General features: G+C 35.2%; 1 protein-coding gene across 6 annotated transcripts in view; it reads right to left on the bottom strand.

The window, feature by feature from the left end:
- LOC120300239 (ankyrin repeat and KH domain-containing protein 1-like) overlaps nucleotides 1–14,391 on the bottom strand; it is a 128,235-nt gene that overhangs the window by 35,342 nt on the left and 78,502 nt on the right. For all 6 annotated transcript variants that reach the window (XM_039325998.1, XM_039326001.1, XM_039326002.1 and 3 more), the window contains 8 exons: nucleotides 13,309–13,448; nucleotides 13,085–13,196; nucleotides 12,545–12,690; nucleotides 10,972–11,114; nucleotides 8,974–9,187; nucleotides 7,167–7,342; nucleotides 5,625–5,787; nucleotides 1,093–1,188 (listed from right to left, as the gene is read on the bottom strand). In XM_039325998.1, the coding sequence (XP_039181932.1) occupies nucleotides 1,093–1,188; nucleotides 5,625–5,787; nucleotides 7,167–7,342; nucleotides 8,974–9,187; nucleotides 10,972–11,114; nucleotides 12,545–12,690; nucleotides 13,085–13,196; nucleotides 13,309–13,448 (1,190 nt within the window). The remainder of the gene's footprint in view (nucleotides 1–1,092; nucleotides 1,189–5,624; nucleotides 5,788–7,166; nucleotides 7,343–8,973; nucleotides 9,188–10,971; nucleotides 11,115–12,544; nucleotides 12,691–13,084; nucleotides 13,197–13,308; nucleotides 13,449–14,391) is intronic.

Genomic DNA, 14,391 nt, shown 5'->3' with positions numbered 1-14,391 from the left:
TACCATTGTGGACAAGTGGCTGTCTAATCTCTTCTTGAAAACTTCCAGTGATAGAGTATCCACAATTTCTGAAGGCAAGCTGTCCCACTGGTTAATTGTTCTCACTGTTATGAAATTTCTCTTTAGTTCTAGGTTACATCTCTCTTTGATTAGTTTCCATCCACTGCTTCTTGTCCTGCTTTGGCAAATAGGTTGACCCCCTTTTCTTTGTGGTAGCCCCTCATAGAAGGCAAGCATACTGTGGGAAAAGTAAAAATCTACACTTTGGTAAGAAAAACCAAATGCATAGGCATAGAATAGGTGGTACCTGGCTCAATAGTAGTAACTGTAAGAAGAATCTGGCAGTCCTAGTGGACAATCATTTACATATGAGCCAGCAGTGTATTACAGCTGCCAAAAAACTAACGCAGTCTTAGGCTGCAATAAAAGAGCTATAGAATGAAGATGATTTGAAGTGATAACACCACTTTAATAATCTAAATACCACCTTGGTAAGACCACATTTGGAATATTACATCCAGTTTTGGTTGCTAGAAAGAATGCAGAAAAATGGGGGACTGGAGGCTAAGACTTATGAAGAATGGTTGAAGGAATAGGGTATGTCTTATTTAATGAAAAGAAGGATAAGGGGTGACATGACAGCAGCGTTCCAATATCTAAAGGGCTGACACAAAGGAGTGGAGGATCAACCTATTCTCCAAAGCACCTGATGACAGAACAAGAAGCAATGGATGAAAACTAATAAAGGAGAACCAACTTAGAAATAAGGAGCAATTTCCTGACAGTGAGAACAATTAATCAATGGAACAACTTGCCTTCAGAAGTTGGAAGTTTTTAAGAAGAGATTGGATAACCACTTGTCTGAAATGGAATAGAGTCTCCTGCTTGAGCAGGGGATTGGACTAGAAGACTTCCAAGATTCCTTCCAACTCTGTTCTTCTGTTATTTCATTTGAAAGAGATTTGATTTTTTTATCTTAGCTAAAAAATAGTAGTGAAGATACATTTTGAGAAATATTATGACAAAAAACATATATTTTACAGGTGAAGTCTCAAGTTATCTGAGTACAATTACTAGCTCCTTGGCACTCACCTTGTCTGCTATAGTTGCTATGTATCTCATGCATTCAATATCCGAAGGAAACTGGTTAACCTCTTTCACCAAAAATTGAACTACTCTTACGTGACCCTAAAAAAGAATGGTTTAATTACATGAAATTGGAAGGACTTCTTCTGTAACACTTATAATATCATACTAGATTGTGCCAATTTAATATATTTCTTTTGAGTATTGTAATTAAATGCTTAGAAAACCTCATAACCCAGGCAATCTTTAACTACACTAATCTAATTTAAATTGTTTTTCCGTATGAATAGCTAAATAAATACTAAAAAACAGGGAAAATAAATGAAAATAAATCAGAGACAATAGAGGCATGAAAGAAAATGAGTTCAGAGTAATTGTATTTCTGTATGTTAATTTTCCCTCTTTAGAATTCTCTGCACAAAACATTAATTCCAAACTCTCAACAATATTGTAAATGAATAACATGTTCCTGGAACGCATCTGCAAAAATAAAATGCCACTTTTCCTGGTACTTTATTATTAAAGCAGACCTGACTGGTATCGGGGAAGACTTGTTAGAATTTGCCAGCAAAAAAGGAAAAATGTTTTGATTCCTGATTTTTTTTTCCTGAAGAGTAACATATCAACACTATAGAAAACTGAAGTCTTTTGTTCTATACATGTGTAGAAACTTGAATAGGTAAAGGAGAGAATTCTGCAAAATTATGGTATTTGCATACATTATATACATTGGAGAATTGGATTATCAGGACATAACACTATAATGTGCTATAACAGACATTCTCAGTGAAAGACCCAGAGATGCATCAGGATTTTCTCAATAACTGGCTGGCACACTGGCACATAATACTTTCCAAAAGACAGCTTGTCTAACACTATTTATTTATTTAAATAAAGCTCCTGGGGTAATGTACAATAAACACATAAAAGAAAAGAAATACAGGTAGTCCTCAATTTAAAACCATTTGTTTAGTGACCTTTTGAAGTTACAATGGCACTGGAAAAAGTGACTTATGACCGTTTTTCACACTTACAACCACTGCAGAATCCCTGGTTACATGATCAAAATTTGGACACTTGGCAACTGGCATGTATTTATGACAGTTGCAGTTAGTAATCATGTTATTAACTTAACTGCAGTGATTTACTTAACAACTGTAGCAAGAAAGGTCGTAAAATGGGACAAAATTCACTTAACAACTTTCTTGCTTAGCAATGGAAATTTTGGGTTCAGTTGTTGTAGTAAGTCGAGGACTACCTATAGTACAATTCAAGTTATACATATCCAAAGAAATGAAATAATACAAAATAAAAACAATATGTAAACAATTCAAATGAGAAGTGTTGTGAAATATCTGAGACTGAAACAGATTGTTTTGATGCACTACAGCAGTGTTTCCCAAACTTGAACAATTTTAAGGCATGTGGACTTCAACTCCCAGAATTCCACAGCCAGCGGTGCTGGCTGTGGAATTCTGGGAGTTGAAGTCCTCATGCCTTAAAATTGTCAAATTTGGGAAACACTGCACTACAGTGATGATGTTACAGAATTTGTTAATGAAAACAACCAAGCTCAGAGAACCCCAAGGACCCCTAAGCTACAAATATTCTCTTCTGTTGAGAATGTTTTGACCTTGAAAAGTACTGGAAATCTTGAGTCAGTCTGTTTCATAATTGAGCTACCAATTTTGCACATGAATTTCAATGTTTCATTAAAGTTCAAGCTCAAAATGAAATGTTCTGCATACCTTATTATAATAGTAATTTGAATCAGGATTTATCATAATCTGTTTAACTGGCAAGACTAAGACTAAGAGAATCAGTCAGTCTCTGAATACATAGAGAAACTTTGCAATACAGGTAGTCTTCAACTTACAACAGTTCGTTTAGTGACTGTTAGAAGTTACAACAGCATTGAAAAAAGTGACTTATGACTGTTTTTCATATTTATGATTGTTGCAGCATCCCCACGGTCACATGATCAAATTTCAGATGCTTTCCTATTTATAACAGTTGCTGTGTTGTGGGGTCATGTGATGACCTTTTACAACCTTCTGACAAGCAAAGTCAATGTGGGATTCCCACCCAAAGTGGTGTGCTGAGCTGCTAGTGTTTTTTCTCCTGCTGACAGTTGACCTTGCTGCGAAAGCTGGTTCTTTGACTGCACATAGTTCCCTAGATCAAATAGGAGCTAGTAGGAATGACCCAAGATGACTTTTAAATGACTGTGGACCTACCTGAAGAGGAATCTTAATTGACTGCAATTCTTGGTAGGAGTAGCAGAGGGTAGGGTCTACACCATTTCCTCTCGGCTTTCTGATTTTTAAGCATGTCTTGGTTTTAACAGCATGTTTTGATATTTCTTTTTGACTTTTACTTTTTAAATGTTAATTGGTGTGTGATTTAATGTATTAAGTAATAAATATACATTTATTATTTATATAATACATATAAATGGTTGAATATGGTCTTAGTAAGACCAGACTTGGAATACTGCATCCAGTTTTGATCACCATACTACAAAAAAATGTTGAGACTTTGGGAAAAGCCCAAAGAACAACTAAGATGATTTAAATGCCTGGAGATAAAAACATATGAAGAACGGTTGCAAGAATTGGCTATGGCCAGTCTAGAGAACAAAAGGAACTAGGGGTGACATGATAGCACTATTCCAGTATTTGAGAGACTGCCACAAAGAAGAGGGGGGTCAGTTATTTTCCAAAGCACCAAAGGGCAGGACAAGAAACAATGGATTGAAACTAATCAAGGAATTAAGAAGAAACTTCCTAATAGTGAGGACAATTAACCAATGGAACTGCTTGCCTTCAGAAGTTGTGGGTGCTTCATAAATGAAGAAGAAGAGATTGGACAGCCACTTGTCTGAAACGGTATAGGGTCTCCTGCTTGACCAGGGGGTTGGATTAGAAGGCCTCCAAGGTCTGTTCCAGGTCTGTTCCACCTCTATTCCGAATTTAATTGAATGCTGAATTATTCTAACCCCTTGCGGTATTTAAAGTAGATTTCCTATGCTTTCTCTTACTGCTTAATAACTGTAAATTATTTTAGTTTTGCTTTGTCAGCATGGAAGCAATAGTATTTTTCTGGGGATCGGTAATGATTTGTATGTCTACTAGACTTCCACTGCAGGGATTTTGTATTTTATTTATTTCTAAAACTCTGATCGTTATTTAATTTTTGACTTTTCCTTCTATCTTTTTATTATAGGGAGATCTTTTCAATGCTCTTTGAGATCTTTTGTTATAGTGCCTCCTGTCTCTGAGAATTATTTATGACTGGCTGTAAAAGTTTAGTGCAGAAGTGTCTTGAACTAAAACAAAATGCAAACAATAAATTATCTTAAAAATAAAACTTTTGGAGGTTTGAAAACAAAATGCTTAACAACCTGTTAAGACCTATTTGAAATTTCAGTCAAAAAGTTTGGTAATGCAACAAGTTTTAAATCAACTTAAAGATGATAATCAAATGTAAGCAACAACTTTCAAATTAGGTTTACCATTGGACGGATTGGAACTTAATTTGTTGCCGGCTACGGATCTTAAAGACTCAAAGTTGTCAGAACTGATAACTGATTAAATGGATTCTTTCAAGAAGACTGATGGAGATTGGGGAATGGACTTACCGTATTTAACTGGAAAACAAATATGAAGAGACATTGTATTTCAATTTATAGGAGAGCCTTTGATTTTGGGAAATGGAAAGCAATTTTTGGGGAAAGATCCTAATTAAAACTTTCAGGAGATTTTTATTATTACTGTTGTTATTATTAATCTTCAATTTGATTCACAGTCTGGGTCTGGTAAAAACTTAACAGTTCAAGTCCTAACCAAGGACCTAAGAGCTGTAAGGTAACATCTGAGTGTGCAGGCAGTTCCGAGTAAGGTGTATATGTGTATATAACTCAACTTCAATTTGCAAATCATCATATTTCACTATTTTTTCTACTGTTTCTCTTCTATTTGTGCATCACTAGTATTGCAATGTCAATGAACCAGACTCCGACTCCTCCTCCCTCCCTACCAAACAAACATGGACAAAGGATCTAAGAGCTTATTATTATTGCAGTATTGTGATCAAAATTTGGATGCTTGGCAACTGGCTCATATAAACTGATCGATACTTATGCAGTGTCTTGGGGTCATATGATCACTTTTGCGATCTTCGGACAAGCAAAGTCAATGGGGAAGTCAGAGTCACTTAACAAGTGTTACTAAATTACCCACTGCAGTGATTCATTAACTGTGGCAAAAAAAATAATCATAAAATGGGGCAAAACTCACTTGACAACTATCTGACTTAGCAAAAGAAATTTTGAGCACAACTGTGGTCATATGTTGAGGAATACCTGTACATTTAACAACCAATGAGATATGAAATAAAACAACCATTTCATATGAAATAAAATGTATGCAATGACTTAAAAAGAAGTATGCAATAGTAATTAAGATGCAGTAATTCAAATATTTGCAGTTTCCCTCAATTCCAGATATTCCAATCTGAAAACCACCAAATAAAATTACCTTGCGAAATGCAGACATAAGGGGTGTGATTTTCCGATTATCTGCAGCATCCACATCAGCTCCTGCCTGCACAAGTAGCTGCACTACATCAAGGTGACCACCATTTGCTGCCAACCAGAGTGGTGTGTTTCCTTTCTTATTGCGAACATCAATATGTGCTCCCCTAAAAGGAAATCAGATTTTATTGAAACAAATAATTCAGAAAGCAGCTGAAATTAAATTTCACTTTGCAAAAAAATCAATAGCACCTAGTTAAGAATTTCACATTACCTTTAATTATCAAGATATGCATGTCACAAGAGAAAACTAGAAATGACTATTCCATGCATTTGGTCTAATGGTTAAGGCACCAAGCTAGAAAGTGGGAGATGGTGAATTCAAATCCTGGCTTTGGGCCAGTCTCTCTGTCTCAGCCCAACCCATCTCACAGGGTTGTTGTTGTGGGAAAAATAGGAGGATGATGGTGTGTTGGATATATTTGTTACCTTGAGTTATTTGTAAAAATAATAATGGCAGAATACAAATAGTAATTCAGATTTGTCTCTAAACCACACTTCAAAAAGTACTAGGGTATTAGAATGTAAATGAAAAGTAAATTACAATCTTAAATTATTTAGATCTCATCATGGAAGTGAAACTAATAAATGAAGAGTATGATTTAATGAGAATTTAATTTATGAGAATAGCCTCCTTCTCCTACAACAACCACCCCCCATAATACAATTCTCAGTATCCCCACTTAGTTATAAAACTTATTTAGTAAAAACGATTCTCTGCCTTACAGATCTCTAGATATCCACAATGGAAAATCAGGAATGTGAAACTATGAATGGGTAACAGCTTATTTTCCCCACTTAGCAGTTCCCAACTTCCTAACTTGAGATCATTAGTCTGAAGTGCAAAAACTGATTGTTCCTTTTTATACCATCTCTCTGTTTTAAATTAAATTGAGTAAGGGGAAATTCCTTAAAATGATCAATCTCTACACTGAGGAGATAAGGCAGGGCAATAAAGATGGAATAAATGAAGGAGGAATAAAGTGTCTAGGATGCATTGTACCTTTGGAAAAAAAACGGCCACAAAACAAATTACACTTAAAACAAAAACCTGGGAAACGGCTAAATGGGACGAAGCAATAGTTACAGTACAGAAACAAACCAAAATGTAGTCCAGTGGAGGCAAATTTCCTTAGTCTTATTACAAAGGGCTCATTTCTAAACAAAAAGAAATCTGTTTGTATTTGCCCTACACAAACGGTCTTTTGGCCAATGGTGGAACAGAACATACTTGCTGAAATAAGTTTTGCTTTGGCCAAGGTGCAAGGGTGCTCTGACAAACAAATCAAAGGACAAAAATTAGAAAGACAACAGCAGTAATTACAAAGATGTGAGGGCAAGGATAGAAAGCATAGAGGAGGACACACAAAGAAATGCAAATTTGTTGCTGAAGTGAAATAGTAGAAGAGCAGGGCCAGGTCAGACTGGTGGGGGAATTGCAGATAGTTCAAATTGCGCAATTCTAATATAATAGAAAATACTATACCGATTAATCAGGAGCTCACAAAACTTGTAATGGCCTTTATCTGCAGCAATAGTTAAAGCAGTGTCTCTTGAAGAAGGCACAGGAGGAGCATTGACATCTGCTCCTTTATCAAGAAGAACTCTTCCAACTTCTGCGTAACCTCCTGATGCAGCTTCCATTAGAGGTGTGAGTCCGGTCTGTTTAAAATAACTTGTTTGAAATTCAAACCTATATGAATAAATTACTACTAACCCTTTTCACTTCCAAATCCAAAGCCACTTGAGTCCAATCAACATTAAAAGAGGGTTAGCTAGAGTATCACACACAAATATTTAATGGGGAAAGAAACCTTGATGACTTTTCATTACTCAGGCATCTGGATCACATTAACTAAAATTTGAAGTTTTGTTTTGAAGCCCAATTTAACTACTTCACATTCCACCCAGATTCCATATTCAGCACTCCTGTTAATATAATGATACGATACAACGCTGAATTCAGGAATTCTCATGGCATTTAATTCCTTTCTAAAATTCAAGACTGAAAAATTCTACAAATGTGATTTTGAATTCAGAAGAGACCACAGAAACAGATAGAGCCAAAGTATGAATATATAAACATTGTATAGATTGTCTGATAACTCTGCAGCATAATTTTGCACAAATGGATTTTATCATCAAAATTCATTGCTTTCTTTTGCAATCAAACTATATGTACATGGACAGTTTAGACTTTTTAAATAATTGATCTGCTGAGCATGCACAATTTTGTTTATAATTTGAGGCTTTTCTTTTTGGTCTCATTCATAATATAAAGTACTTTCTTTCTACCTGTTTCCTACATTATTTTTGTTTGGGAATATCTACAACACAGAACAGAAAACTCACTCTTCCAAACAAAGTCTCTACAAAGCAAATTAAGGAAGAACCCTTTCTTCCTAGAGTTCAGTATACACCCAGACAATACTGCTCGGAGTATTGGAAATGCCAGAACCTTGATAGACCTTCCCAACCAAAAGCAATATTATATAATTATCAGTCTTTTATTTAATGCTGGACCTTAACCCAGACGTTATTTCCTAGAAGAAAGTCTCATAGGAATTTGAATCAGTGGGTCAATTAAAACCCTTTGCTTCTCAGCTAATGTGGAGCTTTGAGCACTATGTTTGATTATGTTCTCTAGCATTTCCAAATAATGTTTGCTGCTAAAACTGCATACATAATCTCCTTCCATAAGGAGGGCAAAGGATGTATGTATGTATGTATTAGATTTGTGTGCCATCCATCTTGTCTAGAGGCGATAGAAGAATGTCTATGAAAAATGTATATGTTGTACATTGTCTGGCCTGCTGCAGACCTTGTCGGTCAAGGAATTCCAGCTGGTGGGTTCAGAAGAATAGCCTTTTCTGCTGTGGTTCCTGGCCTTTGGAATATTGTGCGGTGAAATTTGGCCCCAGCCCCTGGGCCTTCTGGAAGGGCTTTAAACCTGGCTCAACCAACTGGCCTGAGTACTTATGGTAGGTGGATTAAGAAAAGACTCTACCTTCACCCTGTTATATATTGGTTCCTTTCTTAGCTACTTTAATTTAAATATTAATATTTATTGCTTTAATATTTTATATTGTGGGTTTTATCTTATAAATTGCCTATGGGCCTCCCACCCATAGTCCTCTTTTTGTTTAAATCACTCCATGTCCCTGAGGTCGCTCAGATGAACCTCTCAGGTAAAGTGACTAGCAACTTCCTTTAGACAATCCCAAATTTTAATTTTTCTTACAACATCATGCTCACCAAAGTTCAATTGAGAAAGAAATCTATTGATTACTTACCTTTGCCCTATGTTCAACATTGGCTTTTCTGTCCAAAAGCAGACTGACTACCTCTGCTCTGCCCTGGAAGCAGGCTAAAGTAAGTGCAGTATTCCGATTGGTTTCAATCTGAGCATTGATATCAGAACCCATATCAAGCAATAGTTTTACTGCAGGAACATGACCATTCATAGCTGCCAGCATCAGAGGAGAAATGCCTAATTTACTCCCAGTCCTAAAAAAAGAAAACCAATAAATACAAATATAACAATGACGTAATCTGGACAAATGTAGAGGAAAATATTTTTGAGTATAATTATTTTATGAAAAGCTGATTGTCGTCTAACATCCTCATTTCACTGCTGGAAAGTGCACTATATAAAAATCAGCTAGACTTTAAAATATAAAGTAATAGAAAGGAAAAACAAAAAGTATGCTAAGAATACTGGCAACATTCAAGTGCTGGATATGGAATTCTGACTATCTTGGCACAGCACATCTACAAATCACCAAGGACTTCTGGGGAAGAAATAGTGACTGAAGATGGCTCCATGGAAAGTGGAGTCAAGAACAACAGTGGAATAAAGAGCCAGTGACTGGCCAGTAGTTCTTCAAAAATACTTCTTTGAACAAGGAGAAAACATCCACAGGTAGTCAGGCAGTTGCTCCATGTGAGGAGACTGCAATAGTCATCTTGCTTAAACTGAAATCCATGTCTTGGAAAGCACACCGAGTTCACATAGTTTCTGTTTTAATCACTTTTTGAAATTGTTGTTAACTGTTTGGGTCAACAGGTTTTACAGCATTGGATAAATTTCCTTCCATTCATACTTAAAGAAGTTCTAAATATAAGTCTAAGGACTTGGAAAAAAATTGAGAATAAATAGCAAAAGGGTGATTAAAACTTTGTATTTAGAAGGTTATGAATGGACTAAAAATTCAGATAAATTTAAAATAAGAAACTGTGATTAACTTTGAAGAATCCTTCCTGTGGGAACAATTTTTTGAACTGAAGTCTTTTTTTAAAAAAATAGTAACACTTTAAAAATTAGTCACTAGTGGAAGAAACTAATGATTACAATTAAAGGAGAACATTCTCATTCAACTTGTCAATACAAAATGAAGCAAAACATTTTAATGTTGGACATTTTAAAGACTACTGTTGAACAATGGACTCAGAAATTAATTTTACGAGAGTCTGCTTCTATTGTCTGCATTAAAAAGTTATTTATGGAAGAAGTTTTATCTGGCAAGACTGAGATTGATTTGAAAGTAGATTTGAAAATGGCAGGCTTCAAGAAAAAGATGTTGCACTGGATATAGAAAAGCAATGGCTGATGTCTTAATAATTAAAAAAGGATATACAAATAATAAACCAGGAGAATGATCTGGAAAAAAATTTTCTATGTTGGCTTTACAAAAGAGGCTTGTTAAAACTTCAAAGAATTTTGTGAGATGAGGCAAAAGAAAAAATGAAAAGAAATCAAGTTCTGGGACTTTATTTGAAGGGACTAAAGATCACTGGAAGCAAAAGGAAGGAATATAAAGTTGTTTTATTTGATGAAGGTTAAAATAAGTATGTTGTCATCTCTGGTAATTCTTAATGGACTTTTGCCGACACCAGGATTAAAATGCAGAGGATTCAAGGATTTGCTTATGGATAAAAGATGGCATATGGGAAGAAGAGATTAGTTGTTGTATTTTCAGAGAAGGCATTTAAGTTACTAAAATGCCTGCGATGAAGGGAAAACTCATTTCTTCATATATTTTTCTTTTTCTTTACTATATTTTTTTTGCAACTTGTAGCTTTTTCTTTCATATTCTTTTGTGTAGTTTGCATTATGTTATTATTGTAATTGCGATTTTTAAAAATAAATATTTTTTAAAAGCTCATCTACAGATCACTAAGTTTGTTCAGTATGTTTGAATGGATAAAAGCAACAAATCTGTGGAATTCAACCCTACTTTATATTATATTCATCAAAGAGAACTCAAAATCCTTCTAAACCAAATTATTACCTTGAATTAATTTCTGCTCCAGCATTGAGTAGTATCTTAATAATGTTAACATATCCACCAGATGCAGCAAGACTTAGAGGAGTATAATCAGACACATTTCTGTGTTCTTTGTTTGCTCCTCGTGCTAAAAGAAGATCTACCACCTGAAATATACAACATTATCAACACTATCAGAAGTTGACAATAGCAACAATGTGTTCAGGATCAATAACGAATTTTAAATCTGGCAACAAGCTGCTATAGAGCATAACAAAAGTATGGAAAAGGTCATAGAAAAATTATGATGCATATTTAACATTAAATAGTAAATTAGTGTCCTGCCTTAGACATGAAAACCAGCTGGGTGACTTTGGGCCAGTTACTCTCTCTCAGCCCAATCCACCTCACAGGGTTGTTGTTGCGAGGGAAATAGGAGGAGGAAAGTGTGCTGAGTTTGTTTCCCGCCTTGAGTTATTTGTAACAATATTAAAGGCAGGACAGAAACAAAAAAACAGATTAAACTCAAATCTTCACTTCTCATACTACTGCCTTACTGAATTCCCATTCTATGAATAAAATTTTACATTTACATGATTATAGAATGGACTGCAGGACAGTCTGTTTTTTAAAATAGCTGCAAAAATATGTGCAAGAAATCAGTCCTAAAACATGTGAGACTCATATTAATCTGAGAAATTACATGGAATGTACAATGCTCATACATTCCATGTAATTTCAGAATTAAATGGGTTACCCATTCTTTTTGGATTACTGGGCAGATCTGAAATTTTAAGAACTCACTGTTGTAGTCTTGCAATATGGAGGCATTGTTAAATCATAAAATGGTTCCACAGAGATCATAACTTATTACAAAGCACTGAATAACCAGAATGCCACTTGCTATTCCTTAGAAGAGTCCCCAACCTCTTCAGCTCATTAACTTCCTCCATGAAATTTCAGGTTGTTCATCAATCCCCAAATGTTTATTATATGAAAATAATTTAATAAACACTATTTACACTAATAGTACTATGAATAATAACATCAATCCCTTGGATAGTCCCTTGGGGCTGATAAAAATTACTTTAGGGAACCCTAGACTAATCTCCTCCCTCAATCCTATTCATGTGGAGGGAGAATGCAAGTGGAAGCAATTATAAGTTTAACACACAACTTGCATCCAGCATTTTTACATTCAAAGAATGTTTTTTGTTTGAGGCATGCCAGACTCCTATTTTTTTTTAAAAAAAATAAGTTATAATAAAATTAAAAAGTGAAATAGAGCAAAGAACTTGGAAAGCATTAAGGGAAGCATCTGTAGACATGTTGTGGATACAGGAAACCGTGTTTACACTTGAAGCACCCAGCACATGTGGATATATTCTAAGATGATGATGTCTACCCAATTTGGGGTGGGTTTGGAGAATCAATACATGCTTTCATAATCTATGAAATGCAATAATTATAATATGTAGTAAAATATTGTACCAAGTGAGGAGACATATCAGGATGCTAGATCCTGTTCTTCCAGACTATGATAATAGTAGTTAAACAGAAACATATGTAAAGTTTTTTTTTAAATGTTAACACTTACTTCTTGACGGCCACCAGAGCATGCTAATGAAAGTGGTGTGTCCTTAGTACGCTCAGACTGGGCTTCTATGTCTCCACCTTTATCTAGAAGTATTTCTACAACACCAACATGTCCAGCAGTTGCAGCTAAAATTAGTGGTGTAAACCCTAACAGAAATGATTCTATTATTAGAAGCCATTTGGAAAACAAGAATCAAAGTTAAGTTATGCTTACAGTAAAACCAGAGTGTTTCAAAATCAGTAATTCACAATACAGAGTAGCAATTGATATCACTATGTACAAAACTGAAATAAAAGTTCTGAGTTCATGATAGAACATTTGGGAGAAAAAGAAGCAATGTGTTTTTGAGACACTAACTCCTCATTTAATTAAGGATTGAAATCACATATAGAAAAAAACATTTGCTGCCCAAATACTTATCATCAACTAGGAAAAAAACACAAATGCTGTGAGATCATCAGAAAGTTATGAAAAACCAATGGGATGCTTGAAAATTTCCAAATAAAAGCAATGATAAATAGCAGCACTTCAATAGCTTACCCTTTTTGTCTCTATGTTCTATACTGGCACCTCGTGCTATCAACACAGAGACAAGTTCTTCATGCCCACCAGCACATGCAAGAGTCAGCGCAGTATCGTGATTACTCTCCGTCTTAAGATTGGAAAAAATGCATTTCAATTTTATTAAATTGTATTGTTATTGCATCATTTAACCAAAATAGTTTTCAAAAGAGATAGCTATATCACTAATTAACATTACTCACATGGGCATCAATATCAACAGAAGGGTATGTAGGAAGCACAGACTGAGAAGTCATATTGAGCGTTTGTGAACAGGACTCAGGTGTAGCCGAATCCATGACATGTGAGGAACTGGAGCCGGTAGGCACTCTGCTATTGACAGCTGGGAAGGAAAAACAACATGCTCAATATCTCTTGCACAAAGAACATCTTTCCAAGAGACTGACATACTTTGCTATTCTATAGATGAATCATGTTAAAGAAAATATAAAACCACGCTCTTGTTCCTGAAACGTGTAAGGAATCTTAATTTAATACTCTAAATCAAATGTTCAAATAAAAAAGTCAGGCAAATCCTAAAAAGTGTGAATGGGTATATGAAAAATCTGGACCACGCCTGTTTATATTTAGTGATTGGGAAACTATCCTGTCCTCATTACAAACAGATAAGGAATATATTTTATACATACACGACACTTTGGCTATCCACTTATTTTATTTCCCAACTCCTGGCTCACTTACTACAAATAATACAAAATTATTGATAGTTAATGCCAGGTATGTTTCCAGTAAGACCTCTCATCATCATGACTTGATTGTGCATGTACATTTATACTAGATTTAGTATTACTAAAACCAGGTTTGGAGATCTATCTTTCCAGGTTTCAAATCCTTCATCAGATGCAACGGGGGAACGGGGAATGGAAATAAAAGCATCCTACTTGTAACTAGGGGCTTTATTCCAGAAATAGCAATGGGTGAATGTTTGGCTTACTGAGATCCTCCAGAAAATAACGCAGTAGAAAGACACACCTAGAGTATTGCTAAGGGAACATGAATCCAGGAGCATGGTACAAGCGTATGAGCTTCCTCTGTAGTGGCAAGGAAGGAGAAGCATAACTACTTATCTTCTTTCATTGCATTAATAGGTTGTCACCAAACTACCTTGTTTAGATTGGCTAATAGCTATTATGGGTTCTCTAATACTTTATGTTCTATAGCTATGCTGATGATACCCAATTATACACCGCTAGCCCAGGCAGTACTAGAGATACTGTCAAGACCTTGATCCAGTTTTTGGAGTCTATGAAGTTTAAATGGAACCT

This window comes from Crotalus tigris, unplaced genomic scaffold (assembly GCF_016545835.1).
Source record: "Crotalus tigris isolate CLP2741 ecotype Arizona unplaced genomic scaffold, ASM1654583v1 scf7180000024339.11422700, whole genome shotgun sequence".
NCBI lineage: Eukaryota > Metazoa > Chordata > Lepidosauria > Squamata > Viperidae > Crotalus > Crotalus tigris.
The sequence above is the reverse complement of the archived record's forward strand: the minus strand, read 5'-3'. Positions and strand labels throughout refer to the sequence as shown.